General features: G+C 36.4%; 1 protein-coding gene across 2 annotated transcripts in view; it reads right to left on the bottom strand.

The window, feature by feature from the left end:
• FIGN (fidgetin, microtubule severing factor) overlaps nucleotides 1-18,888 on the bottom strand; it is a 107,702-nt gene that overhangs the window by 86,169 nt on the left and 2,645 nt on the right. The window contains exon 1 of one of the 2 annotated variants that reach the window (XM_017735783.1): nucleotides 18,058-18,437. The exons of the other annotated variant lie outside the window; for it this stretch is intronic. Within the exon in view, the coding sequence (XP_017591272.1) occupies nucleotides 18,058-18,082 (25 nt within the window). The 5' untranslated portion in view covers nucleotides 18,083-18,437. Of the gene's footprint in view, nucleotides 1-18,057; nucleotides 18,438-18,888 lie in introns of those variants that run through there. 2 annotated transcript variants of the gene reach the window in all.

Genomic DNA, 18,888 nt, shown 5'->3' with positions numbered 1-18,888 from the left:
CCTTCTGGAAGATTTTTTTTTTTTTTAATGTACAGCAAATAGTTAAAGCTGCAATCCAATAAAGCATCTAAAATGCCTAGTACAAGAAGAGGTTTTTCCCCCTCCCTTCATGGACTCAAGTCCATATTCTGAGTAGTATAGCCAATTTTCATATTATTTTTACATAAATGCTAGACAAGCATGTCTGCATTGCTAACCTGGATCATGAAGATGAGAGTGCACAGAATGTACGTGTGCATATGTGCACGTGCATAAACATTTTAGTGGCTGGTCCACCATTTCAGTTCTATTTTACTAGTAAAGTACTGTATACAAATATGTGAATACTTCCCAGTAGAAAAATATATCTACAGGATTTCAGATTACATCAAATCATAAAGCATCTTGTCCCTCAAATCATAAATGCCTTAGCAGAATAAAACAAAACAAAGCTCTATTTAGGCATTGCCTTTAAATGTATTGTTCCAGCAAAATCAGATTTAATTAGACAAATAGCATTTTAAAGGCTACCGCTTTGTAACATGGTACTCTTGAAAATGATGGAGGGTTGCAAGTGAAAACACTACTCTCATTTAGCTCTGTGGTTAAAAAAAAAAAAGCAAAGATTACACTTATACATGCTACACATTTTTTTTTCTTTTTTTTCTTTATTATGGATTGAGACAATGGGGAAATCTTATGTCTTCACAACAGTTCCAAGGCCATACTAATCAGGTGTAATTTTTAATAAACACTGACTGTTTGGTGCTCATTCGAGGTATTTCATTAGGAGGTTATTCATTTAAAATAAATGTTTCAACCACATCAAGCTGTAACCTTTCTTGAAATGTAAATGAATGGTTTAAATGAGAAGATTAATAAAGAAGGGATGTTCCAATTCCAAGCATGGCATGCTATGTATTTTTAAATTTGTCTATGCCAGATGCTGTCAGTCAGAACAAAAAACTGTCCAAGCAGACAATCTGTGCGTCTGAATGTTGATCATGTTGGAAAGTAAAGGGGGAGGGGAGAGAGAGTGTGTCAAGGATTCATGGTCCTTCATCTTTGCAGTAGAGCAAACACGTCTCTCAGTATAACGACAGACAGCTGCTTCCACTTTCTAATGTGCCCTAACTTAGATCACTGAAAGAATTGTCAGCACTCAGAGAAACACACAAAGATAACACAGCCAGCTGCCATGAAGGGGGAAACAGCACAGCTCAGAAGAAATGGGATTTGTTCCATTTGCATGATGCTGGCTCCCTTGGGCCCCTTTCTTTCAAATCCAAAGCACAAAAGACAACACTTAACATATTTGCTTAAAGATGACAACCTCATGTTGATTTCATTTGGATGTAACAGTGTCAGGATTACAGATATAAGAATATATTATATCTGTAACGGAGACTGACAAATGTATCCATCAGTGAAACTGTCTGATTCATCTGCTTATACAGCCATTTTACCATCCCAAGGGTGCCATCTAAGTAGTAACTTTAGAAGACTGAAGGTCTAATTTTATTACACCACATTTCAACCTACTAAACAATATTATTTCTAAAATAGATCATTTTTATTGGAAGTCTCCCTGATGAAAATCCAGTAGACACCAGAGAATTTATGAACTGTATGGGTCCTTTGAACTCAATATACTGCCCATTTTAAGCAACTTTCTTTACACACAATCAAAACCTAAACTCAAGTAATTGAAATTGAATTAAAACAGAGATAATAATGGTGCCTATTTTAATATTACATCATAGTGTGTTGTTATTTGAATGTCTGCTGATTGGCAGTCCATCGCTTTTTAGAGTGCTTCTTGTTACAGTTCTGTATCAATAAAAGACTTTCTCCAGTAGAAAAACTATGATTAATTTTTTTTTTTCAATATACTTTGACCAGCTACACAACCTAATTTTTGCTTGAGGTTTTCACTGGGCACTCCAAAAGTCACGTGGAAATGACTGAAAGCCGAATACATTCCTCATCACATTGCACTCAGCTGCAGAAACAGAAAACCAAACTAAAGGGTAAAGATTTGCAAGATCCCCTGTCAGCACAGTTTTGTGGACCAGCCTCTTTTTTAATCAGATGAAACAATTAGGCCATGGTCAGACTCTCTAGTTTCAAATGCATTACACTGAACTGTCTGACAGCATAAGTATCCCCCCAACACCACCAAATGACTCTGCATAATGCTCCCTACTTTAACTGCTTTGTCTAGAGGAACTCGAAACTGCTTGTTGCTATCTGCTGCCACCAAGAACTGCACTGTAATTCACTAGATTGAAGTTGTTTTGTAAAATGGAGTTAACTGCTGTACGTGGAATTTCAGCACAGCAGATGGTTACCAATCATTATTTTCAATTTGTTTAGTTTCAAGCAATGGGGCTGTTTGGGAGGAGCAGTAAGGAGGACAGGAATGGAGAGAGCAGCGAGGTTAGATGCACTGGCTTGCAATGCAAGCAGTGCTAGATGGCATAGCATTAAAAGGAGGGAAAAAAGGTCTCTACTCAGAACTGCAGCGCAGCTAAACAACAAAAAAACAATTTTAAAAAATGGGAATGGATAAAACCAGATTTTATATACAACTATGGACAAAAAAATGAAGAACACAACATTTGAAAGGGGGGCCAATCTATCAGTCTCTGGTTCAAGAGTTACCTTACATTTTAAATATTGGAAATGGACTTGAAAGTTTCCAAAGGTAAATTGTCTCTATTCATATTTTGCCATCATTCAAATTTGAATCATGCTCCAGTATAAGTGGTTCAGTTGTTGAACTGGAAATGGAAAAGGGACCATTTATGCACAAGTGCACATGACCAGAAATTAAGCTGTAAATATCTGGGCTGGGCCATTATTGTAGTCAAGAAACATCTGGGGCTGAAGCCGAGGCTAGGCCCCACTCCTTCTGTGTTCATGTAATTGCTTGGATGATTTATAACTTAGTGTCTATTAAAAATGATTTAAAGAGAGATTTGGAGCCTGAATTTTAAAATCAAGATGGCTTTGCTCATGCTTTCATTTGTTCAGGAGCAAAAAAAGAAAAATCCTTTGCTGTTCTTCTCCCCTGTCCTATGTTTAAGAGGTACAATGTTCCACCACAAGGACAAAATTCACATTTTTCTAAATTCAGACCAAAGACATGACACATACACTTCCAGCAACCAAAGTCAGTGACCTGTCATTCAGCTTACATTGTTGCTTGGTGCTTTAATATTCCCCATGAAAATTGACTCTGAATTATTTTCCCAGCATAACTTTATTTTTTCTTTTTAAATCCTATAAACTGTATCAATACATTCACAGCATATTCATTTGTTCCTGCTGTTTTGAACCATCCATGAGTCAGCTAGCTCTGCCTGCCACCATGATGCCACAGGTGGTACGGGCAGAGGCTCTCCAGCAGGCATCCCACCGGAACCCAGAAGGGACCACAGGCACTGCATCCCTTCTGGGGACATTTCTGGCTCCAGGACTTGCTTGCTTCCCCCTGATAACTTCAACACAGCCTGATTTTGTTTTGCCTTTTAGAACAAGCTGTAAAAGCCACAAATTTGATAGGGTGGAAGAGAAAGGCCTACGGTATTTGGGTTTGGAGGACAACAGTAAGGGATACACTTGGACAATAACAATCCTCTACCAGCAGTTATCAAAAAAAGAGTGGTCCCTACCAGGCAGAACAGCAGGGCCAGTGTCTGACTGTAAACAACTCTGTCAACAAAAATCTTGGTTATTTAAGACTGAATAGATACCCTAACTATATTTCCAACCTATTTCCATGACGGCCAAAGCTTACTTTAAGAGTACACCTAACCCTGCAGAGATTAGGTTTGTAAAGGAGTTGACCATGACACCCTCCAGGTGTTACACCTCCTTTCTTTATTGAGGTTTCGGTACGTTCGGCAGTTTTACTGCAGAGCTGCACCCCACAACACAGAAGGAAGAACCAAGTTTGCAAACCTGGGTGCGTGCCAAGGTTGAAGTGACACACTAGTGACTGTCTCAGTCCCCTGGGAAAAAGAGGATTAGATGAATCACAAAACAATGTCACAGTTACTTCTCCAGTTAGTTAACTGTCTGTTGGTCACAGGTGATGAAGACATAAAAGTTTGACCTAGCACTTCCACAGATTTTACTCTGTCTTGGAAATTTTCCCCCTGCATCTCCATAAACTGTCATTATACTTAGACTAACAAAAACTCTGACATTTTGAAGCAATGAAAAACTTTGGAAACGGGATTGCTTCAATCTGGGAACATACTACCTAAATATTCTAAACTGTTCACAGGTTGTTGTCAAACTTCCCCAACAAAACTTGGTCAAGTACCACCCATAAGGCAGATACCATACACTTCATATACCAAACAACTTTTATTTTAATTATTTTTGAAGAAAAGGTTAGGAAAAATGGGAACTGAGCATAGCAAGGTAACCTACAAAATAAACAAGGCCACAACCTTCCTCTGTTTTTATGTTGCACAGAAATGTAGAAACCCAAAAATGAAGTAAAGCTTCATTAAATTTGTAGCTAAAATGCTGTATTCGTGCAATTTCTCAAGTAGAAATTGCCCATCTTATACCACTACACTTTTAAGTAAAGTTGTCTAAGTGGTTAATGACACTCTGTGCAATGAATTTTTCTTAAATATGCATTTCTCCCTAAATATACACTCTTAGAACAAAACTGAACTATGGATTGGGGGATGTCTTTATTTCTGGTGTCAAATCCAGAAATACTTGTTCATTTCATTCTACATCAGTAGATCTAAGGAAAATTTGAAGTAGACTATCAGATTAATTTGAATTATTGAAAACCTGATTGCTAATAGTGATATACTAGAGAATCACAGTGAACTGGAGAACAAGTATGACTTCACATAAATATCAACATTAGTAACATTAATCTATAAGAGAATAAAAACCTCACATCTCACAAAAGAAAAGGGTTGAGCAATTGAACCTAGGCGACTGGAGCACCGTTAACTGAGTTTAATCCCACCTTATTTATTATTTATTGGTAAATAATATTTATTGGTATTGGTATTACCAATATTATTTATTGGTAAATAATCTGGATTATTTATTATCCAGATTTTAGTACATAATAAATTTTAGTACTTAATTGTGGAAGTCTCAAATACTCTGCACTGGCTTCTGTAGTCTTTACTACAGCAAAGAGCAGTGCATACCTGAAGAAATGTTTCTACCAGGTGAAGAAATATCTGCAAGTGAGCAATATAGTGGATTTGAGTCTACTTTCATAAAGATCACCACTAGGGGAAAAAAAAAAAAAAGCAAATACAGAAACATTCCCCAGATTAAAGAAGGTAAAAGAAAATAAAAGAAAATCACTTACTGTAGCAAAACTCCAGGAATAATGAGGAATACAGAGATTTTTTAATGCAACACAAACAGAATTCTCTTAGTAGGTGCCAGCATTAAAACTTTGTGCAGATGATTGTGCGGGTGAGGAGATTACTGCTGTGCCCCATAGAGGCTGGATGTCTGGCCAAGGAACTGTTCAGCAGCTACAAAATACAGAGGAAGCTACCAGCACTAGATCTGTAAGCAGTACTTATTCTTTTTCTTTTTTTTTAAAGCATGTTTTATGTACTCTAATACACTGTAAGCATTAATACAGCAAACCAAACCTCTAAAGGATTCCTGTCAAGTATAAATACATGCATAAACACAAGATATAATTGAAAAAGTCTTTGCTTAATGAGCTCATGGGTGCTTTGGCACAGTGCATAAAATGTAGATTTGAAATTTTAAGATGATACATCAATTCCCATAGTTGAACTTCGGAATCAACATAAGGAAATAAAATCTATTCAACATCAGTTCAGTAAGTTACTCTAACATGAAGATACACCCTACAAATAAAAACAATGAATTTTTTTATCACCCCCCAGAGTACTCATGAAGTGTGGATATTTTTAAAGGCAAAAACATCTCAGGGTAAAACCAGGGTCAAATTTTGCATTGGCATAAGTAATATGCTCTAATATACCTAGTCAATCATATACTAGTTGAAACACAGTCCACAGAGCACTTAATAGCTCAGCCCAACAAACATATCACCAAGCAGAATTTGGTGCACAAATGCAAATGAATAGATTTTTTTTTCCTTAAATCATACATGATTTTTATCCTTATTATCTTACTACCAACAGCAAGTAAGTCGTATTACAGCTAACTAGGAAACTTTCTTGCTTGAAATCCAGCACTGAATTTCCCATACCATTTCATACACTAGTAAATTATATTACAACATAACAGAAATCCCTCCTGAAAACACTTATCCTATAAGAAACACGCATGTTCAAGGTTTCACCCCCTTCAATGCCTTCTTACCACATAATGAACATATTAATAGCTATCTAGTTCTTGCTTACAAACTCTAGAAAATATCCCAATTTGATATCGGGTTTTTTTCTGTTTGATATAGTAAAAAGAAACACTAGACGAAAAGTAGTTATTTCTCCTCTAAATAGTTAAATGGTAAGTTAATATCTTTCATGAAAACTTCATTATTGCAACGACACAATACTACCGAGCCTATTCATACTTAATTTTCTTGTAGAAATTACATTATACAACATGGCATATAATCGGTTCTGAGTGGGGGTAGGAGAGAACCAGTCGTTAACTACGACTAAAATTACCAGTTTTCCAGTGCAGTTGTCTTCTAATTAAATTAAGTGTAGGGCATGGTCATTGAGATATGCTATAATGATTTGCTTGGAAGTATTTTTCCCTTTTGGTCCCCCCCCCATCAGAATACCTTACACCTTTCAAAACTAGAACAGCGTAGTGGAGGGGGGGGCAGTGCTTTTGGCAGATACCATGCCAAGGCATGTATTACTCACCATCCTTCCACCCACAGTCAGGAATGCAGCTCATCTATTTCTTAGCTCTTTCCACTAACTCAAATGCTCAATACTGCACCTCAATTGCTATTTCAAAAAGACAAGCTTCTTAATGACAAAGTAGGCTGCCATTTTATTAGCAGCAAAATAAATAAAACTGTAGTGCTCAATGCTGCATCAAGCTACAGTGATGCCTGTATGTACTCTCAGCTGTTAGGGATTACACCCAAACCCAGTTCTGCTCCAGGACAGCTTCCAGCTGAGTATCTGACAATGCCAGTACTGTACCCAGGAGCTGAGATCCAGAGAGCCTTGCGTCCCAGGAGCATAGTAAGTGGGCACAAGTTTCTCCTCACTTTACAGGTAGTATTTTCTATACGATCTGACTTAGAGAAGAAATAACTTATTACATCAGGGGCTCTTATCTTTACAATAAACAACTGCAGGTCACCTGGTAGCGGGCACAACAGATATTAAAGTGATTATAGCCTTGATCTTAGTCAGAAGATAGAATTACATATGTGTTGGTAGAGATGTCAGTAAAACCATGCAGAATGGCAGTTTTCTGTGTTTTAGAAGCTCACTATTTTTCTGTTTACTACATTTCAAATACAAAAGAGTTTCACAGTGGCAGGGTAAGACCAAGAAGCTGGGAATGGGGGGGGATGCGGGTGGAGAGAGAAGAGGGCATGGAATGGCTTTGAAAAGCCAGGAAGGAGAGATTCTGTTTCTCTGCAATGGGTTTGTATCTGCCAGGCTTAAATAATGGTATTGCAAATTAAGGCCCAGGGGAATTTGGAGTGTACAAGTAAGCTTTTGTTCTCCAAACCCCAAAAGGTATGTGGGAGATTCGGGGGTTTGTTTCCATTTAAATGGCATATGTATTCCTAAACAATAAGTTAAGCTATTTTGCTCTTTTTATTGTACAGCCTTGCTGATTCAGTACCTGTTAGGAAAGATACTATTCCCAACCAATATAGCAACCACTCTTTAAAGTAACAATTATCTGTTACTGTACTTATCACTTTCATTTACTTGCCTTCAGAACTTCTGAACAAGGAAGAAAGCAACAAATCTAATGTAATAAACCTCACAGGGAGTGGGGGAGGAGGATGGGAGATGGGGGAAGCAACAGATCGAAAGAAGAGTGCAGGTAGAAGTCATTTGAAGGGATGCAAGCTTTCCAGTGTAAACACAGAAGCTAATTAGTATGTTGTGATTTTAAAACATATTCTGTTATCAGAAAGCAAAATAGAAATCTGTACCATAACAAAAAAAAAAAAAAAAAAAAAAAAAATCTTATGAAGTCTTTAAAGCAAGTGGACAAAAACGTAGGCACACACAGACAATACACCTCTACTGCCCCCACCCCACACACATGTACAGATACAAAATTGGGTTAGTTTTCTGTAAATAGGCTTAGCTGCTGTAAATATATCTCAGGATCTTTCACACTGTAAGGTTTCTATACAAAACCAGTTTAATCTAAGTCCCTCTGATTATTATTAGAAACTCATTATTTGAGGACATCTATCTTTACAGTAACTATGCACCATTAAGGAGCACAATGCCCATAATTGTTTAAAAAAGCCATGAGGGGGAGGGGGAAGGGAAGAGGATCAGGAGGAGGGAGAAGATAACTAAGGGAGATTTTGCAATTAGAACAGCATCATCTACTCTGCATTTTGCCCCTTGGAACATCGACACAGTAACAAACAGTTTAAAGTTTCCTCTGCACAAAATCACAAATGAATCATTCCTTATACGGTTATTAATGCATGGATTTTCGTCCTGATGAATTTAAAATGTGTTTTTACAACCACCAGGAAAAATCAAAAGCTCTGTTTCTCCCATCATACAGCATTAATACCTCAAGACGGAGATTGGAGCATTTAAGTACAAAAAAAGCTAACACCTACCATTTTCTGGGGAAATTCCTTAGAACACCTAGCTTCTAAGATATGTTGCAAACCTGCGTATCGAAAGTCAATAGAAATTGCAGGGACTCAGTGCCTCTGATAACCGAGCACCCAAAAGTGGAAAGCTGAATCGCACTTGCTGAGATGCAATACTATTCGTGATGTTATCTCAGCCACTCAGACCCTTCAAGCTCAAACTGCAGCTGTTGTAATGCTCTGAAACAGAGAGGAACAGTAACTTTAGCCAAAAAGGACTTGACTGTCATGAATGAAAGTAGTGAATTCTACAACCTCTACGCAGATGACATCCTGGGGAAGTGGGGGTGGGGTGGTGTTTGCTAATTACTCAATAACAAAACATCTTTCCTTAATTAGTGGTGAAAATTATTACTCCAAATAAATACTAGTGTCAATTTGTTATTCTGTACCGTATGGATAACATATCACAGTATAACTCAATATTTCTAACTAGTGAATACTTTTAAAATGTCGTGTATTAAGGCACTGTATATTCACAGTCTCTATAAGCACATGATGAGATATATTTTACCAATATCTAACTTCAAAAAACAAAGGCTTCTGATATTTACTGAACCACGTGTTTCAACAAACATGTTCTCTGAATTTAAGGTGTGCCTTTGATATGACTGCCACATTGACAAATGCTAGGGGCCAAATAATGACAAGTGCTTCATACTCCTCATTACATAGGATTTACTGACATTAATCTGAATAACAGTGCTTGATGGGATGACTATGGTATCAACAAAATTCATGTTACTACTAAAGTTTTTAAACTGAAAGTGGAAATATAAATCAGTGTTGTAGAATAAAGAATGCCTAGACAGGACAGGAGTATGAAATACAATGAATGAAAGTCAAAGAAGAAGATGAAAATCAATGGTTAAAAAAGGTTAATTGCTTCATGAACAGTTTCCAAAATATACTTATTACAGCTTTTATTGAAGGTAAAGAGCAAGAAATAAAAAATTATCAGAAATTCTATGAACACATGAAAAATTATTGTCTTTAAAATGGAATATCTGCTTATTTATAGTATGCTCAATACAGTATCACTATAGTTATGAAGTTAATATAAAGCCTTATAATATAAAGATCCAACATTAGTAAACACAAAACCACTTAATTTTGTAAATCAAGTCTTCGTTTAGCTGAAGAGTTAATAAATTTAGTCTCCTTCCATACTAAAAAGAACTGCATGCTGATGGTTTAAATTTGATGAATTTTAAATCCAGCAATTTTCTGACTGAATGGAGATATTCAGTTCACAAATTATCACAGGTAACTTTAAATCTATATTTTTATAAAAAACAACACAGACTGTTTTAATTTAAATTTCTCTACTTTAGTAATGCAGATGACCTATTGATTAAGCTTAAAGATCTTCAGCAAACTCCAGATGTATATTAAATAAAACAATTTCATAGAGTGCAAAACAAATTAATAAAAACATTGTCCAAACTGAGTTTTCATACAGCCACACTGCACTGTTATTTTAGAGCTGCAAGGGGAAACAGAATTGTATCCACATACTAAGAGTATATTTCTACAATACTGTATGTAGTCATGTGGTCCACAAATGCCAACAAGGGACTGAAAATAGGATCAATTCTTTTCTTTCTCAGAAACAATCTTGTAAGCATCTGAGTTCCTAAAGACATAAAAGAATAGCTACTTTTCTGAGATCTTTTGATATTGCTCTTCATGGTGGAGCTATCCACAAGTGATGGGAAAGATCTCTTTTGAAAGTAAATGGCGCTCCTTCAAATGTGTTCAGAAACATCTTTGCTGTTCCTTTCTCTGTTTCTCAAGTCTAACTTGAAAAAGATGCTTGATTTTTTAAAATTTGGTTTAGGTATCACAATGGGATACCTAATATCAGTCAGTGCTTGCAAACCTTATTCTTCCAGCATAGAATCTAGCTGTTTCTTTCTCTGTGTCAACACAGGAGGCTGAAGTAATCAGACAGGTCTAAAGAAGACAGAGGATGTTAACCTGCACTTCCTCAGAATCTGTGATGAGTAGGTTCATACTTTCAACATGACCACACTAAGCCATAAGGCATATAAATAACTACTTTCACCTAAAAGCACAGCTATCAGAGCAGTTTGTACAGCAGGGCTGCCAGTTCATAGTATTTTTAATGTCAATATTGATACTACTGTCATGGATTAATAATTTCTGCATATAATTTTATCATTCCCATCCACCCTCTGCTGTTGTTCAGTAATACAAAGTAATTGTTGGCTCTTCCCCTCACCATGTCTCCAGAAGACAAGCACACAAGATCAGTTGTACTGTCTAGGAATATCTTTGCAGCACTACAGTTTTCAGTTTTATTAAGTGACAATTCAAGCTCACTGTATAAACGCTTTTTTATTAATGACTTGCTTGCATGTTAAAATGGAGGATACAGAAAGGCAAAAAGGTCTCAGATGAAAATAGGGATGGTATTTCCAACATATTAAAAGGCAAACAGCAGTTGTCCTAAATCAGGCAAAAAAACCCCAAAACAACTTGAATGAAAACATGAAGATACATTCCTGCCACAAACCTCTGTGACCCACCTGGTTCAGCCCTTTCTCCCATCTCCTCTCAATATTCATTTTCAAATTCCCTTCAGATTAGCAGGAGTTATGCAAACATGCATTAATATGTCCCTTAAGCATTTTATCACACTAAAGAAAACAAAAAGTTCAATTGTGACCTGTACTAGGAAGTCATTCATTCAGATTCTGCTTAATTAGATGTGAGACCACTATCTTAGTTCATGAAGTTTGACAACAGTATGCTCTTACTGCTAAAGTATTAACACAAGTAAGATACATATTACTCAAACCAATTTATCATCACCAATCTATAACCAGCTTAACACATGCACACTTTCTAAAATATCACACAAGATAAACTGTGGCATACATCTTCATATATGGAGCAATTCACCAACAGAAAGTGAGCCATATGCTTTAACAAAGAGTACATGACATACTAAAGCAGAATACAAAAGGGTTAAAAACAGATAACAAAAAGTCCAAGTAATACATGATTTCAAGGAATCTGGAACAAAAATGTACTTACATTACCAAAGTTTGTTATCATATCAAAATAATCTCAGCATTTTTGTCCACATACCTTTCAGGGTATTTGAAATTTAACTAACAACACGCTAGCAGTAGCTACACTGTAAAAGAACTGAGAAAAGAGTTTCTCAGTTACAGTTAAATAATATGACTGGTAATTGCTATTTCAGTATTTCACGGCATATCAGACCACACACTTAATAGACTATTATAAAAACAAAACATTTTAAAAATCAGCCAGTGACATGACAGTCATCTGCAGTTGCATTATTTTTAATTATAGCCAAGACACATGAAACTTTTTCCCCTCTGCAGAAAAATGGTTTAAAGAACAAAGTTTTAGTCCATTATTCAAATAATGTATGGTTGTTCTTTCTATTATAAAAATACAATAGCTTTTGTAGTAAGGAGTGTTGCTTATATGATTAAAGAGTTAGTTAAGTGTTATGAGATGTTTGACAGGTACTGTTCCAAGCACTATCGGAACAGACACACAATACTGTTATTACCATTCTGTGTGTGCCGATACCTCATAGCAACAGAGCTCGGCAAAACGAAAGCAGAGACTCCACATTTTCATCACTGCAGACATCTCCGTATGCCCCTCATCAGTGGTGCTTTCTGCAGATTACACTTTTTCATATCCTTCCCATTCTCAAACTGACCTGTAAAAGCCCAATCTCTCCCCACGTCTCTCAAGATTTTGGTAACCACGATTGACCAACTATTTCTGTTTCCATTTTCCCTCACTTGTCACACAGCGGGGCCAACCCCAACAGGTATTTAGAAGCAATCGTAGTGAAGTCCACTTGTGCTTAAGAGATCGCTGCAAATATAATCTTCTAAGAAACATTTTTTATATATATATATATATATATATTCTCTTCAACATGCCAATCAGGGGGGTGGCAGGTACAATTATTAAAGAACTGAAACACTTAGGTTTTCTGTGACCTCCATTACACCTCCAGTGTAGGATCCTCTGCTCCTTGAAGGCGAAGATTGTATTTGTCGAACCTACGGTAACATCTGGCAAGTGGTTTTCTCTGGTTTTCTCTATTAGCTACCATCCTTTAAAGGAATACAGTTTCATCGGTTTCATTAAGGGAGATGTAAATATTGTTTTGATTGAGAGATTTATTTTTTACTTCTTTTTTTTTTTTTTAAGAAAAAATAAAAATTGAATTATCTTAAGGAATTTTCTTTATACTCGCATTTCTCACACACTCTATAAAAATATCATTGACATAGGGTGAAAAGGTCGCATACCTCACCGAAATGGAGCCAAGTACTCCCGTAAGGTTTTTCACCTGGAAAATATCCCTGTAACTAATTCTATGTATTGGATTTTTTTAATTATTATTTTAGCAACAACAACAACAAAAAAAAAACTCTGGGCCTTTTCCCAGCCGAGAGTTCTCTGAAGTCATCTTTCCCATAAGGAAGATAAGTTTTCACTTAGAGGATAGCATCTCTAGCAGCAAGATTTTTATACTCTGCAACAATATCAGGGATACGCAATCCTGAATTTACAGCTCTTCAAATTGCTTTTATAGCTATACTATTCATTTTGGATCAGATGCTTATCTAAAATTCCATACATCCATAATATCTAATTTAAAACAGCTTCCAATGAGTCAAAGAACAGTACTGAGGGGAAAAAAAAAAAAAAAACACAAACCACCACAACGAAAACAAACAACAAGCAAACAAACAAACAAGCCACAGTGGTCCAGATTCTGGGAACTGTACATTATTGTATCTTTTTAAAGCCAAATATTTTTCACACCAGCTAAGGATTGGGCCCAATAGGCACAATTCCACTTCAAACTTCACTTTTTTCACCTCCATAGTACTGCTTCTCATCTGCTCTGTCAGTAACACGAGAATTTCTAATTAGCTTATTCCGAATTCTTTTACAGTTATTTTTATGTCTTATCAATACCTGAGAAGGAAAAAAAATGCTGATTTATCAATTAATCAAGCTTTATGGACATACGATATTCCTCAATACTTCAGAAATGTCTGCAGAACAATTTCCTCCAATCGTAAGATCAATGAATCAATGCAAAACCCCAGTAATTAAATTTATCAACTCGGTATCAATACAGCCAGCACTTTATGAAAGTATTGTGTGAAGTTTCTTCTGTTAACGGATATATTGATTGAGGGCAAAGAGCCAAATATTTCTATTATTAGATCTGGGGATGCAAGATCAAAACTCAGTCTGTTATAAACAACATACAAATGTTTCATATAGACAGATTTTATGCTGATTCTGTGCCATTAAACCCACCCCTAAAAAGCAGATAAGCCTTCTAATTGATGATTAAGACTACAGAAAGATCAGTCATTATATTCAATGCTTCTTATATGCATTCATTGAATAAACTTATTGACAGAAACCATACAGAATAATTTCCCTCTAGAAATTATATTTTAAAAAGAAACAGAGCATCTAAACAACAGCAGACTTCAAACCTTGTTCATGCAGCATAAAATAGCCTTATTAAATTTTGAAATTAAACCTTTATAGTTTGAAAGAGATTTTCTCCATTGTATATAGCAGTTATTAATAGAGAGGTGAAAAATAAAGCCTAAAGATGACATATCTAATAAGAGCCATAATAAAAACAAAACCAAGAAAACACAAACACCCTCCAAATGTTCTACAGATCAATTTTTAAAGGGCTAGTATACAAACTATTCCAGAATATATTTTTAGTTGCTATCCCTTATTACATACGCATAAGCAAGTAGGGCACAAAAGTTCATCAAGTGCCATCTTTCAGTTATAATAAAAAAAAGTAGCAGGGTTTTTTATATCAATAAAATAAAACACAAGAAATGTTTGTCTCTGCTTAACTATAAAAAAGCTTAAAGAACAGCTAATGACGTAAGACTCATCATTTTCTCCCATGAACTGTATGATGAAAATACCAATAACAATACAATCTTCATATTTCTAAAATGCTGCTAGAAGAAGCAAACATCCCTGTACTTCCACAATGTTGCAATAAATAAAAACAATTTGATCTAGTACTGAAGGTATCTTATTATGACGGGAGGAAATAACAACAAAACCTCCAAACCCACCAGATTCATGTAGGAGTCACATCCTGTTACAAACGTCAAACAACAATGAGCCTTTATTACCATGCTATGATTCCTTCATTTCAAACATGATTAATTAGCAAGTATAACACTCACCAAAACTCCCACCACGCTGCTGTTTGCTGCCTATTTTCAAATGGGTCTCTATCAAGTATTCATAAGCAGTGTTAGTCTCATTTACGACACTGAAGAAAAGAAGTCAAAGCATCCTGCTTTAAGGAAGATTTCACTTATACCCTAGCCTAGAAAAGCACAGAAACCAGAAACCCAACAACAACCAAACACCAAACCTCTGTTTCTTCAAAGGGATTCCTTGATAATCCAGACACAAACTTTATGCAAAATGAAGAACTTTTTTGTGAAGTTGCTAGACAATTTAGATGGTTGGAAACAGAGAAAGATAAAAGAGCAGTTTTAGACTTTGTTTTGGTCTGGTTTTTTTTACTTGCAACCTCAACTTTACACTCAATTTGAAATATACTGCTTCTGTTGAGAATGAAAGCATGGTTCATGTGCTAAAAATGGATAGAAAAAGAGAATCAGAAGGGGAAGACACACTTAACAGTACTCTTAACATGTTTTAAGCTATACAAACAGATACCTTCAAATGTACCTTACTTGCAATAAACATTACTTTGGCGGTAAAAGAAACTTTGCTTCACAGGGATGAGAGGTGGAAACTGAGATTACAAATAGAAGAAGAAGAAACAAGACTAAGTGGCGAGGAAAAAAATTGCCTTCTCAAGCTGAACTCTATAAATACCATCAGAAAGACAACAAAAAAGGTTCCATTTGGAAGCAACAGATGTATTCCTAAGCAAGAAAATATCCCCGATGAAATAATGCAGAGAGAGATTCATACAGACAGGATCTTCAGAAGCATGAAAAGAAATTGCCTGTGTGGCAAAGCTAAAGTTTCAATGTGAAAATAAAAATTAGGCAGAAGATCTGATACCTCCTTAGTTTACCAGCTCTTATATAAGAGATACTTGATGATTTTGTCATGCCCAGACCACAGCAATTTTTAAGTGCAAATCAGTCCTACTCTCTCCAGCTTTCTCAATTTTATAAAATTGGGATCAAAAACATCAAAGCAGCTTCCACTTCGGACCTAACTTTTAGAGGATCAATGTGACAAGTCACTGCTTGATAGATGTTTCTCTTGATAAACGACTTGTTCAAAAGAGACATTGTAGCTTTCATTTCCTGACCACAACACACTTTTAATTTGCAACAGCAGAGCTGCTCGAGTGTGACTAGTTCCCACTTTCCAGTCTTTCAGGACTGTGGCACTGTCAGGCCACATGCACGGGCAAAACAAAAACTCAGAAAGAGACGAATTTGCAGAAAGAATTTTAGCAAAACTTTTCCTCAAACAGGAACCTGATTATATTTGATTTCTCCTAACAGTGGGCTCTTAAAACCCCCTCCCAACCACCCCCAATCCCTAACATTTTAGGGAAGCAAGGAAAGAGAGAAGTCATATTGGAAATATATACTTAATCACCACAGAATATATATAGCTGCCTAATAGTATCATGTTTATTATCCATACATATATTACTGCTACTATAATTATTATTATTATCTGGGAATTGCATTTAACAGTCCAAGCCGTCCACACCATCAAATTTCAGCTCTCAGCATACTGTCCGATTCCCGATTTAAAATTTATAAATGTAATATCCTCCTCATCACAAGCAGCAGTCCAATCTGCTCTGAATATATATTACAGCTTTAACATCACAGAGGGAAATCTCCCATCTGGCAATCACATTTGCTCCAACAGCTCTAGGAAAAAAAAAAAAAGAAAGAAAAAAAAAAATGTTCCGCTCTCGCTTGCTTGTTCTCCTTAAAACATTTCTCAGAGCAAATTATGTGCATCTAAAATAAACAGTTGCCTTATTGATCGCTTCAAAGTCAACAAGTTCTAAATGCAAAATGCAATCAGATTATTCCCATCATATAGCACCTGGGATATGTTTAGCAATACAGTCACCTACAACATCAAAATAGGAGTGTACATTGTGCAACTGCTCTCTCAATTTCTTTCTTGCATTCAGATGCGTTATTACAAGTGATCATCAGCCACACACTCCAGACCTCCCCCTTATCCCAAACACACACACACACGCACGCACACACTCTCTCTCCTAGGGTCTCTCTCCATCCTTATTTGTTACTATCACACACAATTAAAAGTGAACATACCCCCTTTTTGGTTGCACAAAACAGACTAATAGTCACTTTTGTTGTTACTTCCTTAGCCTTAACTGCATACCTAGAGGTGCATCTACTGCACCACAAGGAGCTCTACTGAAATTCCCCATGCTCCATTTTATCTGACTTTTTTGGAGGAGGGGGCAGCATGGGGGGCTGGAGAGTGACCGTTAAAATGAAGCCAGTTTCAGCACCTGATTATTTCATTCTGTTAAGCATTGAGAGCAGAGCAGTGTGAACCAGACACTTGTAAACTGAGCATAAAATACTCCTCATTAAATCGTATTACGCATTCGGCCACAACAGTAATTTTGTTTGTTTACATGCAAAACATTCCCTCACTCCACATCAGTTAGAATCTCTAGCAGATGATTACGCTGAAAGTAAGAGAGGGAAAAGCAGCTGGAGTTTCAATAAATACTAAAAAAATACTAGTTTGCAAAAGGAAAAGATGCATTTTAGGCATGTATGTACGAGCACACAGATGTGTAGGTGTATCTATTCATTGCTACACGTTTTTGCCCTCTCCACTCCCCGAGTTTTACTAATTTACATACCATTGGAGTTCAGTGGTGTGTATAGTGCACTGCTGGTAACATGCAACTTCAGGTTTTACAACTGAGATCAATACAATGGACAAAACTAATGCCATAATCGAAGCAGAAACGACAAACAAATGATAGCAAGAGAAAAAAAATGCTTATATATACACAAGAAAATATACTATTAAACATTAGGTATTTATTACAAAATATTTGCATGCAGAGTCCTCGGTGCGTTATCATGCTATTTAAATCTGTCTTTGCTATTTAGATGCAAAGGAAGTAGATCCCAAAACGGACATACCATAAACACTGGTGCTACTGATCATTTCTTGCTGGCAGCACAAAAAGCTGAATTGGATTTTTCACAAGCAGGAATTCCAAAGGTTGCTTTTCATTAAAGCCACTTTTCCTCTCAGCTATCAAATGTCACTGCCTTGAAACGTGGGCCCTTTCGTCAGGTATTCATTTAACCTACATGCATATAATTAAGTGGGAAAGCAACATCAACAAAAAGGGGATCTCAGATCACAAGAGAAGAAAGAAAGGGGGAAAAAAAGCACATGACCAGGAATGCAAGTCCATGTCAATTTCACTCACTCCCATTGAAACTAACAAGAGCTCCAGGGAGGATAGTAATAGGATCAGTGGATTGTATATACCATTAAATTATACATCTTTCTCTCCCTCCTGAGCCAACAATACGCCCACCACGCTGTACCCCCTCCAAGATGATGTGCAACCTAACTTTTGTTTTGCGAGATTCTTATTTGCACTTATTTGGTCAGAAGTTAGTTGTCTCAAAGTCCAGACCCGCGTTACCTGCAGTTTATTATTTTCAAAGCAACTTAAAAATAAATCCAATTAAGAGGAGGAGGAGGAGGTGGGGAAGGAGCTTGCAATCGCGAACTCTTAATCTGCCTACTATTGTTGGCAATGATCAAGGAGGAAAAACCATGCACTGCGATTGTATATCTGTACTTTCCAGACTACGATCAGGCAAGCAGACCGGAGTGCTTAGTATCAGAAAACGACCGCAAATTAGGCAAAATATTTAGGGCACGAACAGGCGATTAATACGCGGCTGTCTCGGAGAGCTTTAAGATTTAATAAAATTTAAAACGATGGTAGGGAG

Source organism: Corvus brachyrhynchos, unplaced genomic scaffold (genome assembly GCF_000691975.1).
Source record: "Corvus brachyrhynchos isolate BGI_N302 unplaced genomic scaffold, ASM69197v1 scaffold255, whole genome shotgun sequence".
Lineage (NCBI taxonomy): Eukaryota > Metazoa > Chordata > Aves > Passeriformes > Corvidae > Corvus > Corvus brachyrhynchos.
Note: the sequence above shows the minus strand (reverse complement) of the source record. Positions and strands in the feature narration are given on the sequence as shown.